A 17,450-nucleotide genomic window follows, 5' to 3' on the forward strand; every position below is an offset into this window, starting at 1 on the left:
GCCTGCCCTTTTCTTTCTCTTTATTCTCTCCTTTTCTGGTCTTCCCTTTCACCTCAAATACCTTATTCTCTCTCTTTTAGTTAGCTTTTATCTCTATTTGTCTTTCCCCTCTGGACCTCCAGTGTCATCTTCTGGTTCTCTCTCTAGACTTTTCCTTCACCTTAAATCTGCAGCCCCCTTCTGTTATTCAGGGTGTGAGGCCCAGATCGCATCATTATGCTCCAAAAAGCATGTGGCAGAAACTCCTGGGGGAAAAAGAAAGGCAAGCACAGAGGGAGATTATTAATTTAGACCTTTCTTCTTGGTTTTGGATGACTGACCTTATAAGTGGTGCAGGGTAAAATGTGTCTCTGGTTTGTGTTTGTATGGAAAATATGGCATGCGTTAGTAAGAAGGATAAGCAAAAAGGCTCAGAACTTGTATCTGAAACTATATCAGAATATCTAGGAAATAATATAGAGTGTATCCATAGTAATTACATTACCTGGACGATAGCGCTGCTGCTGATAACAACCTCCTTTTACCCTCCGGAGGGATAGATGGATTCCGGGACACCCACTTCTTCGTGTACTTGTGCTCTGATAAGTGCCCTTGAGCTGTGTTTCAGTGTTTCCTGTCCATGGGCAGCGTGCTCTTTGCATTACAGCTGCTTAATGGGCCTGGCTAAGAGCAACCATTATCTGGGCTTCTGCATCTCCTGTCATTATTCTGAGTGATCCCCTATCATCAAGAAAGCACACTCCAAGAGTCACACAGCACTTGTTGTTACTGAGGCATTGACAGAGATTGATTCAGTGAGTTTCATGATCTGGTTACTATATGCCAAGACTAAAGAAACTGCGAGGTGTTCATCCCTGGGTATTGGCCGTGTAGGAGCCATATGAGTTGTTCCTTTTTTGACTAAGTGGGTTGGTTTAAATGGACTCACTGTATTGGTGCACGGGTGTGGGGCGTGTCTCATGGGTGAGGTAGTTGATAAATGTGGTTGCACTCACCTGTTCACAGCACCTGATGTTGATGAGCAGAAAGGTAGGGTGAGCATGAGGCAAAACTTTCTGTTGACCGCAGCTTGAATGATTTTGAGTTGCATGTGGAATAAAAGGAGCAAATGATACAGAAGTGTATTTCATGCGTTTATTGTTGCGCGTCATCTGTGTCCTCATGTTTAGCCTGCCGCGGCCGTTGGTTGAGACGGAACAGGCCGAACTTTTAAACGAATGTGCCTGATTTATTCGGTCCTGTCTGATTAGTTACAACAAATATTTCCACAGATATGTTTTTCTCTCTACTGTGGCTTTTTAAGATGCCGTATGTCCACTTTAAAGGCTTTTGAAAGCTGGGGTCTACTGTAGCTTTATATGGTACACACGTGGAGTTTATGTAACAACACCCCACCTCATGGATACACCAGCTACTATTGGCTGAAATGCTGACATGAAAAATGGGAATATTTTGCCCTTTTGCCCAAACCTCGAGTCTTGCTGATGCTTTAATCTGTATTCTTCACTTTCTGAGAAACTCCAGAAATGATATAATAGAAATTAATGAGCAAGATAAATGGGAGCCAGTGAGTTCCAACAGCTCCTGTGACCCTTCTTTTTAACTGATTGAAATTAATGCAGGCTCAAATAAAAGATTAGCTTTCCAACATTCCTGAACAGGCCATCTGGAAAATCTGACAAAAACTCCAGATGGGCCGATTCACTTTAGGCTGCTGGAGCAGGTGTGTTAAATCTATTCTGTTCTGTTTTATTTTATTCCATTTGCCGCTCGCTCACAGCTGCTGTCCTGTGCTGCCTCTGCCCTTCCTTCTGGAAGTGTTAGGCTTCAAATTAACTTTGCATTCATGACTTCTGTGAAAACAATCAGAGTGCTTGCAGCGCTTTTTCTGGCTGCATCATATATTATAATTCAGTTTTGAGGTCATTTGGCGTGTCAGTGTGCTTATAGTATCTTGCAAGTCCATAAAGGAATGAGGGGCTAACCTCTCATTTCTTGACAGCACATATTTTCATTTGGGATTTTGATTCAACTGCTTACTTTGGATCTGTATAGATGATAAAGTTAGGTATTTACATGCATGTAAAAGTGATGAAGAAGTCCTGCACTCATCTTCGGTGACTGTCTTATCGTAGCTCTTGTTGCCATCTGCTCAACAGCAATGCTTGCTACCAGGCAAGACAGGCAACTGCTTGTGTGGGGCCCCGAGGGCTGTCAAACTTTAAAGTACAGCACTGGAAATGTGCGAAATTTGAAGTGACGTTAGACAAGAGCTGACTTCCCTAAGGGGGACCCACTATTCATTGTAAGTGGCACGCATGATTTTATTTAAACAAACCTAATAACAACAATGAAAGCCATCCAAACAAAATGAAGAGGCGTTATCCTTATGGGAGGGGAAAAAAGAAAGAAAAGACACGAAAAGGAAAAAAAAGCAAGACAGTGGCAAATAGAGCAGATAATAAGGGTTAAATATGATGCTAACTAATTGCTGCTAGTTTAGCCTTAAATGTGGGGGAGAGACACTTGAATAACATAACAATACACTAGCATCACATTATTTCATTTATTTACTTTGATGTTTAACATTAGTTAACTTAGCAGAGCTAAGCTAGAGTCTAGTGTGTCTGAGCTCTGCTGGCTGATGTGACCGATCCGTGAATCTAGAAGCGAGTAGTTACAATATTAACGCTTCATAACCACTCAGCTCACCTTGGGGCATTGTTACTAAAATACCTGTCATCTCTGCAATTTCTAGTTTTACCTGTCATTTTATAGGACTGTGTTTGACCTTGTTGCTGTCAGATTATTCATCAAATATTTGTGATGAAAGCTGGTTAGAGGGGTGCTTGTGAATTTTTGCATAGGCCTCCAACAGACACCAGAATTCTCGCTGCATTGTGTTTGATCAGATCTCTGAAGATGGCTGTTTGGCACTAGCTGCTGTTCTAAGCTGCTGTTTGTGGGAAAAGGGAAAAATGATGTCCTTTTGCATTTAGGTCATTAGATTTTAGGGCTGTGCGATATGACCAAAATCTCATATCCTGATATAGAACATCTATCATCCCGATAACGATATAAATCACAAAAAAATTAATATTTTCTGTAAATTCTGTGAATCTCGGGTAGGTGAAGTGTTTCCAGCTGGGCGCCGTGTACCTGCAGTCGAGTGTTTTAACCGATACATGAAACTACACATTTTTAGACATAGGTTGTAACGGCCACCGTTTTCTTTGTGAGTATTTATTACAGCGTGCTGCAGGGAAAAGCCTGTTCTTACGGAGCCCCCCAGGGGACATGGGAGAAAAAAAAATTACGGAGGAAAAAAAAAAATTAGGGAGAAAAAAAAAATTAAGACGCAAAAGTATTGCGAGATCTCGCAAAAGTAAGTATGGTGTTACCGTCGCTGTTGGACAACCCATAAAAACAGGCGCTTGTCTGTCCATAGTGTGGTTATATTAAATATAAGAGAAAGAGAGAACTTTAAGAAATTAATTTAGCCACTACAGTGACCATCAAAACGATGAAAAAAATATTGCCGTAAACAGTTTATTTTGCGACACCACAAAACAAACTATAGCGTAAAATGAAACTAGACGTTTTTATATTGTAACGATGGTTAAGTGTTATTGTACATGTTGGTTATCTTTGCACACTGTTGTTGTTCTTTTAAGATTCATGTCTGGTTGTGCTGCAGGAAGTAGGGAGGGTGGTGTGGAGGAAGGGGAGGGGGGACCTGGGTTCTGTGTTGTGTGGGTGCCAGGCTGAAGAGAGGTGTAGCACGAGGGCGCTCTCCCCTGAGTTAGCAACCCGCTTGCTTATGTGCCGAATAAACGGACAAACTGAGACCCAACCGTCTGGTTCTTGTGAACGTTACATTGGTGTCAGAAGTGAAGAAAGAAAAAAGAACCCCAGAACGCCCGACACCCTGTTGCTGGCGACGCTTGCCGTTACGAGACGAGGATGTTGCCGGGCAGGATTAAGAAGGAGACGGAGGAGAGGGAGGTTCGTCCGCGCTCGCCCGCCCATGGAGTGAGGGAAACGGCGCTGCGGCTGTCTGCCGAGGCTGGATTTTCTCCAGGTTTGACTAGGCTCGGGAACTGTTCGCACAGCGGCCGCGATTCCGGCGGGAAGGAGTCGACCTCGCTTGGCGCGCCGTCACGTGATGTAAACAAACATGGCGGCGCCCAGCAAGCTGCAGCGCATATAAAAACGCCTAAGTTCAGCGGCAAGACGCCATGGGAAGTGTTTATCGCACAGTTCGAGCTGTTAGCTGTTGCAGCTGGCTGGTCTGAGGAACATAAAGCTCTCCAGTTGGCTTTGTGCCTGTGTGAGGATGCAGCTGCATGCCTGCTGCTGCTAACCGAGGAGCAGAGGGGAGATTATAATGCTCTGGTCGGAGCACTTCAGAGGCGCTTCGGGCAGTATAACCAACCAGTGCTGCTGAGGTCGGAGTTCCACAACAGACGCAGATTGCCAGGTGAGCCCCTCCGCATTTTGGCCCATGAAGTCGAGTGCCTTTGCCGGAGGGCGTATGACAGCATGCCACCATCAGTGCAGGCGGAGTTAGCTCGGGACCAGTTCCTGCAGGCCCTGAGCCCTAAAGAGCTCCGTATGCAAACTCAGCTTGCTCGTCCGGCCACACTCAGTGCAGCCCTGGAGCTAGCGTTGGAGAGGGAGATGCTTGCGGGATCCTCTGGGGGCGCTGATGACGCACACGTGGTGAGGGCTGTGTCAGCACCTGTGGAACAGACGGAGACGCCAGCGGGCCTGTGCAGTTTGGTGCAGGCGGCTTCGCTGCAGTCGCCTTCCCCTCGGGCTGGCCCACACCGCCGACCGCAGAGCTGCTGGGGATGTGGACAAGTCGGACACCTCATCAGGCAGTGCCCCAAGCTTGCAGCGGTTCAGGGAAACGCCCATGGGCCCGTGTAGGCGGGAGTACACGGGCCTGGGAGAACGACATCCCCACTCCACCGCCACCCCCACCTGGTGCGGCCATCGCTGTGGGCTGGACCCAGGTTGGCGGCTTTTGCCATGTTCCAGTGACGATTGCGGGGGTGTCCTGTACGGCCCTGCTGGACACGGGGTCCAATGCAACGCTGGTCCGACCCGATGTTGTCCCACCCGGAGCTGCTGTGCAACCGACTAATGTGCAACTTAAGACTGTGACCGGTGATCTGGCCCCAATGAGAGGGAGGGGAGTGTTCCAGTTTAAGGTGGGGGACCTCGGTGTGTCTTATGCTGCCTGGGTGGCTGACGTGCAGGACGCCTGCATCCTTGGGCTGGATTTTTTACGAGCCATTGGTGGTGTACTGGACTTAGGCAAAGGCTTCCTCGCACTCCCTGATGGGAAGAAGGTACCGCTTATTCCCCCCCCCGGTCTGCACAGCATCTGCCGCGGCGTCCACCTCCACCGCAGAGACCCCTGCAGACCCGCCAGCAGAACAGCGAGTGGAGGAGGAGGAGAGGCTCTCAGCAGTGAGGAGTATCTGGTCAAAGAACTGTGAGGGGCTGACTCCACAGCAGCAAGAGAGTCTATGGCAGGTACTAAAAGAGTTTAGTGACATTTTTGCCCTGAAAGAAAGTGATGTTGGCTTGACACACTTGGTAGAGCACGTCATTGAGACCGGGGATGCCCAGCCTATTAAAGTGCGCCCCCGCCGCCTGCCCCTGGCTCATCAGGAGGCTGCAGACAGAGAGTTGTGTGAAATGATGAAGGCGGGCATCATAGAGCCATCTGATAGCCCGTGGGCCTCCGCGGTGGTGATGGTGCCTAAGAAAAAAAGTCCTAGGATGCGTTTCTGTGTGGACTACAGACCACTCAACAAAGTGACGAAGAAGGACTCTTACCCCCTTCCCAGGATTGATGAGTCTCTCGACTTAGTAGCCGGGTCCTCCTGGTTCTCCACCCTGGACCTGCGGAGTGGCTACTGGCAGGTGCCACTGTCCCCGGAATCCAGACCGAAGACAGCCTTCTGCACTAACAGGGGACTATGGCAGTTCAAAGTCCTGAGCTTTGGTCTTTGCAACGCTCCTGCGACCTTCGAGAGGCTTATGGACAGTGTGCTGGCTGGCGTCCCACGGCAACGGTGTCTGGTTTACCTGGATGATCTTCTAGTGCACGGGAGCTCCTTTGATGCTGCCCTGGATGCCCTGAGACAAGTGTTGGAGAGGGTGGCGGCTGCAGGCCTGAAGCTGCATCCCGACAAGTGCCACTTCATGAGGAGGGAGGTGGAGTTTCTGGGCCACAAGCTGGGTCGTGAGGGCATCAGCACTTTGGAGGAAAAAATTCACACCATTACCGAGTGGCCCACACCAGCAGACCAGAAACAGCTCAAAAGCTTCCTAGGACTGGCGTCTTATTACAGGAGGTTTGTGAAGGGCTTTTCCTCCATAGCCGCACCACTCTTCCACCTGCTGCAGAAGGACCGTGACTTCATCTGGACCCAGGACTGTCAGCAGGCGTTCAACACCCTCCGCAAATCGCTGACAGAGTCCCCAGTCCTCGCCCCCCCTGACCCCACCCTGCCTTTTGTCCTGGACACTGACGCAAGTAATGTGGGGCTGGGAGCTGTGTTGTCGCAGGTTGGGCCGGAAGGTGAGAAGGTGGTGGCGTACTTCAGTCGGGTCCTGAACAGGAGTGAGCGGTGCTACTGTGTCACACGACGAGAGCTGCTGGCTGTGGTGGCAGGGGTGAGACACTTTAAGTACTACCTGTGCGGCACAGCATTTGTTATCAGAACTGATCATGCTGCCCTTCAGTGGCTGATGTCTTTCAGGGAGCCAGAGGGACAGGTGGCTCGCTGGCTGGAGGAGCTCCAAGCCTTCAATTTCACTGTGGAGCACAGAGCAGGGACGCACCATTCTAACGCAGACGCCCTCTCTCGCCGCCCATGTGCTGCAGCTGGCTGCCGTTACTGTGAGAAGCGAGAGGAAATAGAGCGGGAACTCACGACAATAGACGGAGCAGCACAGCTCGCCTGCAGGGCTCTTCTGGTGGTGGGTGCAGCGGAGTGGAGGGCACGGCAGGAACAAGACACAGACCTGCTGCCGGTCCTGCAGTGGCTGGAGAAGGGGGAGCAACCCCTTTGGGATGAGGTCACTGGGTTTTCCATCTGTACCAGGGGGCTATGGGCCAAGTTTGCAGCTCTCAGGCTGAAGGAGGGGGTGTTGGAGCGTGCCTGGAAGGATCCTGCCACGGGGGAGGAGAGGTGGCAGGTTGTGGTGCCAAGGTCGCTGAGGTCAGCGGTGCTGGAAGCCTGCAATGGGAGCACTGGTTCCGGCCACTTTGGGGTCTCTAAGACTCTCCGCCGCCTCCGCCAGGGCTATTACTGGGGTCAACAGCGGAGGGATGTGGAGGACTTTTGCCGGAGCTGTGATGCATGTTCCTCACACAAAGGGCCACAGGACCAGTCCCGGGCTCAGCTTCAGCAGCAACCAGCAGGGGCTCCAATGGAGCGAGTAGCTGTGGACGTCATGGGCCCATTTCCTCGCACAGACAGAGGAAACCGCTATGTTCTTGTGGCCATGGACTATTTTACCAAGTGGCCGGAAGCATACGCCATCCCAGATCAGGAGGCTGAGACTGTCGCTGATGTATTAGTGGAGGGGATGTTCAGCCGCTTTGGAACAGCAGAGACCCTCCACAGTGACCAGGGGCGTAACTTTGAGTCCAAGGTATTTGCTGCCATGTGTGAACGCCTTGGGATCAAGAAGACCCGCACCACCCCACTTCACCCCCAAAGCGATGGACTGGTGGAAAGGTTTAACAGGACGCTGGCCCAGCAGCTAGCCATCCTTACCTCAGAACACCAACGGGACTGGGACTACCATCTTCCCCTTATCCTCATGGCCTACAGGTCGGCAGTGCAAGACTCCACCCAATGTACGCCTGCCCTGCTCATGTTAGGGAGAGAGCTGAGAACTCCTGCAGAGTTGGCTTTTGGGAAGCCCCCGGACGCGCCAGAAGCACCACCAGGCCGGGACTACGCAAGGAAGCTGCAGGACCGGCTGGATTCTGCACATTCCTACGCCCGGGAGCAGCTGGCGAAGGCAGGCCTGCGCCAAAAGAGGAATTATGACATCACCACTAAGGGGAGGCACTTCCGTGCTGGGGAGCTGGTGTGGGTCTACAGCCCAAAGAGAAAGAAGGGACGGTGTCCTAAACTGGATAGCAGCTGGGTGGGGCCTTGCAGCGTCCTAGAGCGAGTGGGGGAGGTTGTTTACAGGGTGCAGTTGCCTCCTAGGGGGAGGATAGTAGCGCTGCACAGAGACCGGATGGCCCCCTACAGAGGGCAGTCCCTCCCCTCCTTTCCAGAGGGACGTGTACAGAGCGTCCATGACCCTGCTCAGAGGGGCCCCCGACCGGGGCTGCGTTCCCCTCCCTCGGACTCTTCACCCCAAAGCCCCGACGCTCCGCGCCCACCTCAGGGGCTCAGGAGGTCAAGGAGGGAACGTAGGCTGCCACCCCGCCTCAGAGACTGTGTCGTTCCCTCGGGGACGAGGAACTTATTGCTGGGGGGGCAGTGTAACGATGGTTAAGTGTTATTGTACATGTTGGTTATCTTTGCACACTGTTGTTGTTCTTTTAAGATTCATGTTTGGTTGTGCTGCAGGAAGTAGGGAGGGTGGTGTGGAGGAAGGGGAGGGGGGACCTGGGTTCTGTGTTGTGTGGGTGCCAGGCTGAAGAGAGGTGTAGCACGAGGGCGCTCTCCCCTGAGTTAGCAACCCGCTTGCTTATGTGCCGAATAAACGGACAAACTGAGACCCAACCGTCTGGTTCTTGTGAACGTTACAATATCGTCATCTGATATATATCGTTATATCGAACAGCCCTATTAAATTTACATGGTAGTATATTTATTCTTTATTCTTCAGTTAATAAAAAGATGTAGTCCACCCATCTGAACTGGACTAAATAAATTTGGGACAGTTTATTGTGATTCAGGCGTTTATATGGAGGGCTTTTATCCAGTTTTGGCTTTTAAAACAGCGATAATTAGTATTATTATTGCAATGCTAAGCTTTAAGTAAATGTAGCCATTGTTTTCAGCTTGATTTACTTGATGCCCTTCCTTATATAGAGCCTCTGCAACCAGGCTAATCCCACTTCCTTTGACTCAATGCAATGCCAGCAAAATAATCAGAATTAACTCTATGCTGGAAGAAGTATTCATAAAAACTGTTTACTGATCCCAAAATATTTCTGTTAGATCAGAATGCGGGAGAGGATGTGCGTTTGTACTCAAACGTATTATTTTACTTACGCAACTAGCTTAGCTTCAGTCGTAAACATGTAAGAAAATCTGCACGAGGCAATGTTAGGATCAGCACTGCTGCTGTAAAGAAGATTAACATCAACCAATGATGCGGACTTTCAGCTGATAGCGTGTAAAATGGAAATACTTTGCTTCAATAATCTGCAGCTTCACAGCACACAAAGGCCTTTTTATAACCTCAACTGTCCCATCAGGCATCGCCATAGCACTGTAGAAAATATTTTAGCACTTTCAGCCAAGCTGTGATACTTCCTGTGTGACTCAGAAATACAGAGCCCACTTCACGCTGAGACACATTTTGGCTGAAATAACCAATAGTAAAGCTCTCTTTTTGTGGAGTTTGCTCCTCGCAGAGATGGGAAATCATCATAAATGACTGTACAGTGTCAGTGCCAAGGGAAAGGAAGAAAAGACCAAACATAACACGGTGGCTTGACAGGGCTTCAGTGCGTCTGAGTGACAGGACATGCAATCTCCCCGTGGATTTCCCTTTTGTGTCTCCTGAATGGGAACGCAGATGGTTCTACTTCCTTATTTGGCACCAACGCTGATAAAATCCTGATTGGAATATTTGAACCCTATCATTTGATTTAGTGTTGTATGGATTCCTTTTTAGGGTTTATTAGGAGTCAAAGAGCTGCTCGTTTCACTACTGCTGAGGCCAAAATGAATATTCAAAAGAGTTTTTATGTAGCAGTTAGACAAGTAGTTTCAGATTTTGGCAGCTATTTAACTGAGAAACAAAAATCTGCTATTGCATATGAGGGGAAAAAAAAACCCTCAGAAAGACAAGAGGGGTCTGGTGCTCACAAAGAGCAGCAGCATTGTCTTGAGGCAACATGTAAAAAGCTCAATAAACACACTCTTCTCTCTGGAGTGCTCTGCCTTGCAGCTATGAACACTATACTGAATGTATACTGGTACAAATAGACAACAAATGGTCAGGCATGGATGCAGGTGCAGAAACCAGCACAACATGCTCACACGAACACGCACCAAACTAAGAAGCCTCTGGATGTCTCTTTCACACTGAGCCCGAAGGGGCCCGTCCACATTTCAAATACACAGACAATCATCGAGGGAGGCAATTTTCACTACAACACCTGCTTCAGTATCGAACTGACCTTTTAGAGGGTGTATGTAGTGAAAGAGTGGAAGCTTGCACAGTTATCTCTATTTCCATTAAATCCTTAAATATTCTGTAGGTTGCAGACATTTTTTTGAGTTTACCAGTGTTGTTAAAACAAAACCCTTGAAGAAAAAATGTAATTTTAAATGTAATCATCTCTCCTGCTAGAGTCGACTTAAATGGGCCATAATCTTTCTACTTTCAGTTACTAATTAATTTAACAGGTTTTCAATTTGTATATCAACTGTTCTTCTTCTTTGCCTTCGCCGCCGCCTATCCATAATCTTTGTCCAACAACAACATTTTATCTAACTCTACCACCCAGTAATCCATTCATGGCACTTTATAATACGTTTTTTTTTTAAGTTTGTTACAGGAAATTTTAAAAAGAATTATAATATAAGTACATTAAGTAACCCAGCAGAAAAACAAAGTATGTAAAAAAAAAAAAAAAAAAAAAAAATTAAGATTAATCCACGCCATAATACAGCCCGCACCCCAAAAAGTACAGCTGCTCGTTATGTAAGGTGGGAAAGTGCTGTTTGTTTTTCTGCAAAGTTACCAGTTATGTGCTGACATGGCATATTTAGAAAGTAAATCTGGTTTGTTGCAGCCAAAAACCAAACAAAACAATATTACATTCAATCACAATCAGGTTTTTGTAGTCAGATGCCCACTTAACCATGTGACATTAACGTGTTGGCCATTTTGGACATGTGACACGGTAGGTTCAAGGAAATAAGGCAGCAGTCACACAGCCCAAGATATTGGATTTGGGAAAAATAAGTATTTCGTGACTGGATGTTGATTGGCTGCCAGAAGCTGATGAGCAAGCACTTGGTGACAGTGGGAAGGAAAAACTCCCCCCTGCACAAACAGGCTCAGGGAGGGGCGGCGATCTGCTGTGGCAGAAAAAAGGCATGCTGTGGAAGAGAGCTAGAGCTTAAATATCTAGATAAGCTGGATGTAACTGTTTAATTGAAGACTTGTTTAATTGTGGTGTCGTCTTCATTTCTTGTCTGTGAATATTTCAAGTTTTACGCAAAATTCCTGATTGAATTTTACTGTTTCTGTTAGCTACAAAGTCCACAGTTGGGAGAAACGAGATTAAAAGGAAAAAGATATAAGGGCTGAAAAACTGTAAGCGTTGCTGGGAATCCGCCAGAAAGGCCTTCTGATTCCAAACAAGCAGTGGGTGGGAAAGGAAAGAGGATGAATGGGTACTTCTCTGCTAGTCTGCCTGAGCTGGAGTTTCAACTGTAGTGGACACAGAAAGAGATGCAGAGGGCTGACTGAGTGGCAGGATGGAAGAGAAGGGTAAGAGGAAGAGGAGGGGGGTGCTGGCCCCTCAGCTATCAGTGCTCGTAGGAGGAGAAGAGGGTGGGAAGAGTGAATTTTAAAGGGGAGGGCTGAGAAAAACATGAGAGAAGGAGGTAGAGTAGACACAGGCCGCCAGCTTACATTCGAAAGGGAAGGAAGGAAGAGAGAAGGTCCTGCGGCTTGTGTAGATAGGAGGGTGGATGTTTGCAATCTCAGAAAGCAGCAGGAACACTGTGACTGGAGTGTCATTATAAGGACACTTGTAAGGTAAGGCGACATTTTCAGGTGTGGAATTAAAATATGTGATGTTAATGAAATATGAAAGTGGTGAGAGTGAAGTTTATATGATTCAAACTTGGCACAAAAACCTTCATATTGTGAAAATCTGCAAGTCTGCAATGTCCTGAAGGATTCACAGTGCATACCGCGAGAAGAACTCATGCTCACAACCCACAAGTCTTGTGATATGATGGATACCAAATCATTTCTTGACTTGCTGTCTTTCTGTGTATGTGCATGCTCTGCTCATGATCTGCGTGTGAGCTGGTGTGCCGCAAACCCTCGTGAGATAAGAAAGACACAAACACGCTCAGACAGACATCCTCTCTGTGCCATACGCCGGGGACCGATGAATGAGCATCCTTGTAAAGAGAGCTCAAAGCGGACGACTCTCCTCTAACTGTCCCTTAGGCCAGTTTCTGCTGCTCTTCTGTTCCACATTAATTCTTTAACAAGCAGCTACTATTGAGCTTACACAGACCTAATATTGTCGGATCTTTACTTAACAATGTGAAGTTCTTGGAGACAACTGCTTTTTTGAGCTGGAATTAAAAGGATTTGAATGTTCGTGTGAATGTTAAATAAAGAATAAATGTTTTAGTTTTCATACTCCTGAATATGATAGGAGCAAAATTCATGCCTGCACTTTAGAGTTTTCTTTATATTCTGTTTCTTTAGACCGTACATGTGGTTCAGCTTGCTCTGTGATTAAAGGTGTTGTTTTAAACCTGTGGCTCGTTCCCCACGACAGCCAGTCCTGCAGTGTCTGCCAATGACAAGCCAGCACTTTGCATGGCAGCACAGCCTCCACTGGTGTGTGAGTGAGAGAATGAATAGTGAGAAACACCTGCTTTACATTTACCATTACCATTTGGGTTTTTGGGTCTGTTTGTATTGCCGGTACAGATTCACATAGCTAATCTAGCATCAATAAACACCTCGGACGGTTTATGGTTTTAGAGAAGATTAAGCATTTTTTCTTTGTCTTATATTTGCTCGCCTCAGACAGCTAAATCACAGTAACCCACAGAAAAACTAGTAATATAAAATAAACGTATTTTCCTGCATACGTTTGATTTATACGGGGTATAATTCATGCACTATCTTGAGTGTTGAAGTGAGGAGATGGAGGTCAGCCACACTGTAGCCTCCTGGATGCTACTTCTGCTGTCCAGTGAGAAACAGGAAAAGACAACGGTAGCAGCATGGTCAGGGCATGTTTCTATTTGCATGCATACACCCCTCCCACCAGTTCCCCTCCTTATCCGCAGAACAATGCTGAATAGAGGATTGCCTGATGTCATCCAGAATTGCAGCCACTGATCTGACAGCGGTCATAAATTCTCTTCCTCCAGTCCCCATCGCAAACTGATATAGTCTAGATTAAGTGTCACTAAAAATATGTCTTTGAACAGATCTCCCTTCAGAGAATTTTTTTTAGAAGAAATTCTATAGCCACATTCATTCACCACAACTTCTGTCCCGTTGGGTCAAAGGTCATTTAACATCCTTGTCCTGTGGCTGAGTCAACTGTTAAATCCCTATGCAGAGCCAGACCATAGCAAAAATCAAGCACTCCACCAGTGCATTCTTGTGGTGAAGTGGCAAACAAAAGAAGCATCTTGAGTCAAGACCAACCACTTCTCTTTTGTTGTGAGCAGCAGCTGCAAACAATGGTTGCTATTCTGTTGTACAAGATCCATCTGAACCAAAAATAGAGTGACAAACAATAGAATATGGTGTGTTTGTCAGAAATGAATGATTTTTGTTCTTGATTGAGATTCAGTTTGGTTTTGTTTTGTTCCACGCGTTAATCACTGACTCTGTGGCAGCGTGGAGTAGCATGAAAACATTTTCACCCAGTTTTCACCCTTCAAAAGTCTCACACCCATGACCAGTTTGGATGATTTCCCACAACTGTATGTGTGACTCTTATCATATGTGCACAGATGGGACAGCCCACCCTGCAACTGTGCTTGGAAGATGGGGACTTTTAACACAATCATAATTATGCGTGCATGTTTTCTAGCTTCTAATCACCAAAATAAGACATTTTTTCCATTTTCTATTTACATTTGTCTTCTCTTTTTATATAGACTGTATATAAACAATGTCATCATCCTGATTAACTAGCTTGTAAGCTGTCCTTTTTGAAGCCTCTCCATCTATCATTATGGTCAATAGTCAAAGGAGCTTGCAAAGAAAAGCGTCTGGACTTCTTTAAGTTGCTTGAAGACGTTTCACCTCTCATCCGAGAAGCTTCTTCAGTTCTAAGGTCAAATGGTGGAGAGTCCCAGATATAAACCTAGTGGGAGTAACCCCCCACAGAGGGACAAAAGGACCCCCTGATGATCCTCTAATCGCCTGAGCCAAGGTGTGAAACTGGGTGTGGGTCCCAATCAGCCAGAGTTTCGGTGTGTTCATTGTGAAACCTGGCCCCACCTTATCATGCAAATTCCTGCAGTCAGATGGCCCAGGATGTGAGTGGGCATTAAGGCATCTGGGAAGGGATCTCAAAACTGGATTATAGATGGCAGAGAGTTGGTGTCGTAAACCCCCGCCTCTGTTCAAAGGTGGTCGCTCACAGTGGACATAAATGGCTTCTTTCACTCCTTCAAACCATCTGTCCTCTCTGTCCAAAATGTGAACGTTGGCATCCTCGAAAGAGTGTCCTTTATCCTTAAGATGCAGATGGACTGCTGAGTCTTGTCCTGTGGAGGTGGCTCTTCTGTGTTGTGCCATGCACTTGTGAAGTGGCTGTTTGGTCTCTCCAATGTAGAGGTCTGAGCATTCCTCGCTGCACTGTACAGCATACACCACATTGTTAAGTTTGTGTTTTGGCGTTTTGTCTTTCGGGTGAACCAGTTTCTGTCTGAGCGTGTTGCTGGGTCTGAAATACACTGGGATGTCATGCTTGGAGAAAACTCTCCTGAGTTTTTCTGATACACCGGCTACATAGGGGATGACAATGTTGTTGCGTCTGTCCTTCTTATCCTCCCTCGCTGGTGTCTGGTCTTCTTTTCTGTGCCTCTTTGCTGACTTTAAGAACGCCCATTTAGGATAGCCGCACGTTTTGAGTGCTTCCTTTACATGTGTGTGTTCCTTCTTTTTTCCTTCAGGCTTAGAGGGAACATGTTCTGCCCGGTGGTGCAGGGTCCTAATTACTCCAAGTTTGTGTTCCAAAGGGTGATGGGAGTCAAAGAGGAGGTACTGGTCCGTGTGTGTGGGCTTCCGGTAAACTTCGATGTTGAGTTTGCCGTTCTCTTCAATGTGCACGGCGCAGTCCAGGAAAGGCAAACAGTTGTCCTTTGTGTCTTCCCTGGTGAACTTGATGTTTTTATCCACAGCGTTAATGTGCGCAGTGAAGGATTCCACTTCTTGTGTCTTGATTTTGACCCAGGTGTCGTCCACATATCTGTACCAGTGGCTGGGTACTCTTCCTTTGAAAGAGCCAAGAGCCTTCCTTTCCACTTCCTCCATGTAAAGGTTGGCTACAATACGTGACGCGGGGGAGCCCATGGCACAGCCATGTTTTTGTCTGTAAAAGCCTTCGTTGTACTTGAAATATGTAGTGGTGAGGCAGAGGTCTAACAGTGTGCAGATCTGATCGGGTGTGAAGTTGGTCCTGTCCTCCAAGGAGCTGTCTTCTTGTAGTCGTTTTCTGACAGTCTCCACTGCCTCCGTGGTGGGTCAATACCATCTTTTTATTTTTTTTAGCTAGAAGTGATCATATTCTACAACAAGGGTAAATGCTAGGTTTTCAACTAATGCTAGCCAACTTCGTCAGAGAACTGCAGCCATAAACAAACACAGATGCATCCCAATTATTAATTTACAAACCAGTACTAGTATTTCACGCAACAAAACTCCAGTGTAGACATCAGACAATCGTTTAGTATAATTAGTCGCAAAACACATCATGTTATTTATCAGATTACTGCCTTCACTAGAACTAGTTTCCTGAAATGTTAGGCTTTTTCTCCCCTGTTTTATATCATTGCGTTTTATAACATCTTTGATTTTTCAGATTGTTTATCTGTGACACATCTCTCTTTTTCAGATGTCATGGCGTCCGACGTACCGAAGCTCCAAGTTTCGAAATGTCTATGGAAAAGTAGCCAACCGGGAGCACTGCTTCGACGGTATCCCCATCACCAAGAATGTCCATGACAACCACTTCTGTGCCGTCAACTCCAAGTTCCTGGCAGTCGTCACAGAGAGTGCCGGCGGAGGCTCTTTCATTGTTATACCTGTATCCCAGGTAACACTGAATTAGCTCTTTGCTCCTATATCCTTCAGAATAAGAAAAATGAGTAAATTTTACAAAGTCAAACACAAATAATAGCGTGAGTAACTCATAATTAAAGAGAAATTCTTGCAGGATAAATCTGCATTCGTATGCATTTTTTCCTCTTGCTCTGTAAAATTTCTGTTACTTTAATCTTCTTTGACTGCACAGTGAAATCGGCAAGTTGCAGAGCTCTTTCCACACAAATGAAGCACAGTTTAACTGCCACTGCAAAGCCAGAATCTAAGGCCAGCATTGTAACTGGGTTGTGCTGCCAGTAGCACAATATAAAGGCATAGTGATATTGCTTATAAACACTACAAAAGGTTTCTGTTTGCTGGAAAGTTCAAAATTCCTTTTCTTATTATGGGAAAGGTAATTGTGCCTGTTCTCAATGATATTTCATTTCACACTTAGCAAACAGACCGTGCATCACTGCTTTTTGTAGGATATACAGGATGCAACACTAGTCCTGATTTGAGTAGCAACGGTAAATAGCAGCAGTAAGAAAGTGAAAAAGTTAGCTAAGAACATGTGTTCATGTAAATTTTACTGAAAGTTGTTCCCACATATTATGTGTGTTGGTTATTTTGGGTTTGATAAAAAGTTTCTGATGATCATTTTGGGGTCTTCAGTCACATCCCAATTGTTTCCAGCTTTATATCAATTGATAGTGTGTTTGTGTGAGTTCAGTGTAACTTTTCAATAAGGAGATGTTTTAGTTTGAATATCATTCCCATTTTTAGATGGCTTTGTGGGCCTTACAGAGTGCTTTGCCTCTTTAAGAGAGACCATGCCAAGGTGCTTGCAAAGCTCTTGGCTGCCAAGCAGGGTCAAGTCTGGTTGTTATCAGGCAGTAGAAGCATTCAGTAAGCTGAACAGTTTTGCTGTCCGAAGCAGAGAGACTTCAGCTAGATTTTACGTCACATCATCGTGAGCTAACGTGTTCAGTCATGGAAAAAGACCGCCTGTGTGTGCATGTGGGCGTTTGCTGTTTAGCTTATTAGATACTTGGTGTGAGTCTCTCAGATGATGTCATGCTTTTTATGCATACTCACCCGTCACAGCACTGGCCAGAGGTAATTATGCTTTCTGAGCTGCCGGTTTTGTGAAGGTCACATCTCAGGGGCAACTCTGTTTAATAATGCACTGATAA

The 17,450-nt window shown here is 46.5% G+C and overlaps 1 protein-coding gene across 3 annotated transcripts in view; it reads left to right on the top strand.

Moving 5' to 3' along the window:
- The window catches only part of coro2ba (coronin, actin binding protein, 2Ba), a 52,102-nt gene that overhangs the window by 22,041 nt on the left and 12,611 nt on the right, over positions 1-17,450 (top strand). Inside the window, exons 1-2 of one of the 3 annotated variants that reach the window (XM_026162771.2) lie at positions 1,003-1,029; positions 16,067-16,267. In XM_026162771.2, coding sequence (XP_026018556.1) covers positions 1,012-1,029; positions 16,067-16,267 — 219 coding nt within the window. In that variant the 5' untranslated portion in view covers positions 1,003-1,011. Of the gene's footprint in view, positions 1-1,002; positions 1,030-11,822; positions 11,995-16,066; positions 16,268-17,450 lie in introns of those variants that run through there. The other 2 variants (XM_026162785.2, XM_026162777.2) reach the window with 2 other exon arrangements.

This window comes from Astatotilapia calliptera, chromosome 1 (assembly GCF_964374335.1).
Source record: "Astatotilapia calliptera chromosome 1, fAstCal68.1, whole genome shotgun sequence".
NCBI classification, from domain to species: domain Eukaryota; kingdom Metazoa; phylum Chordata; class Actinopteri; order Cichliformes; family Cichlidae; genus Astatotilapia; species Astatotilapia calliptera.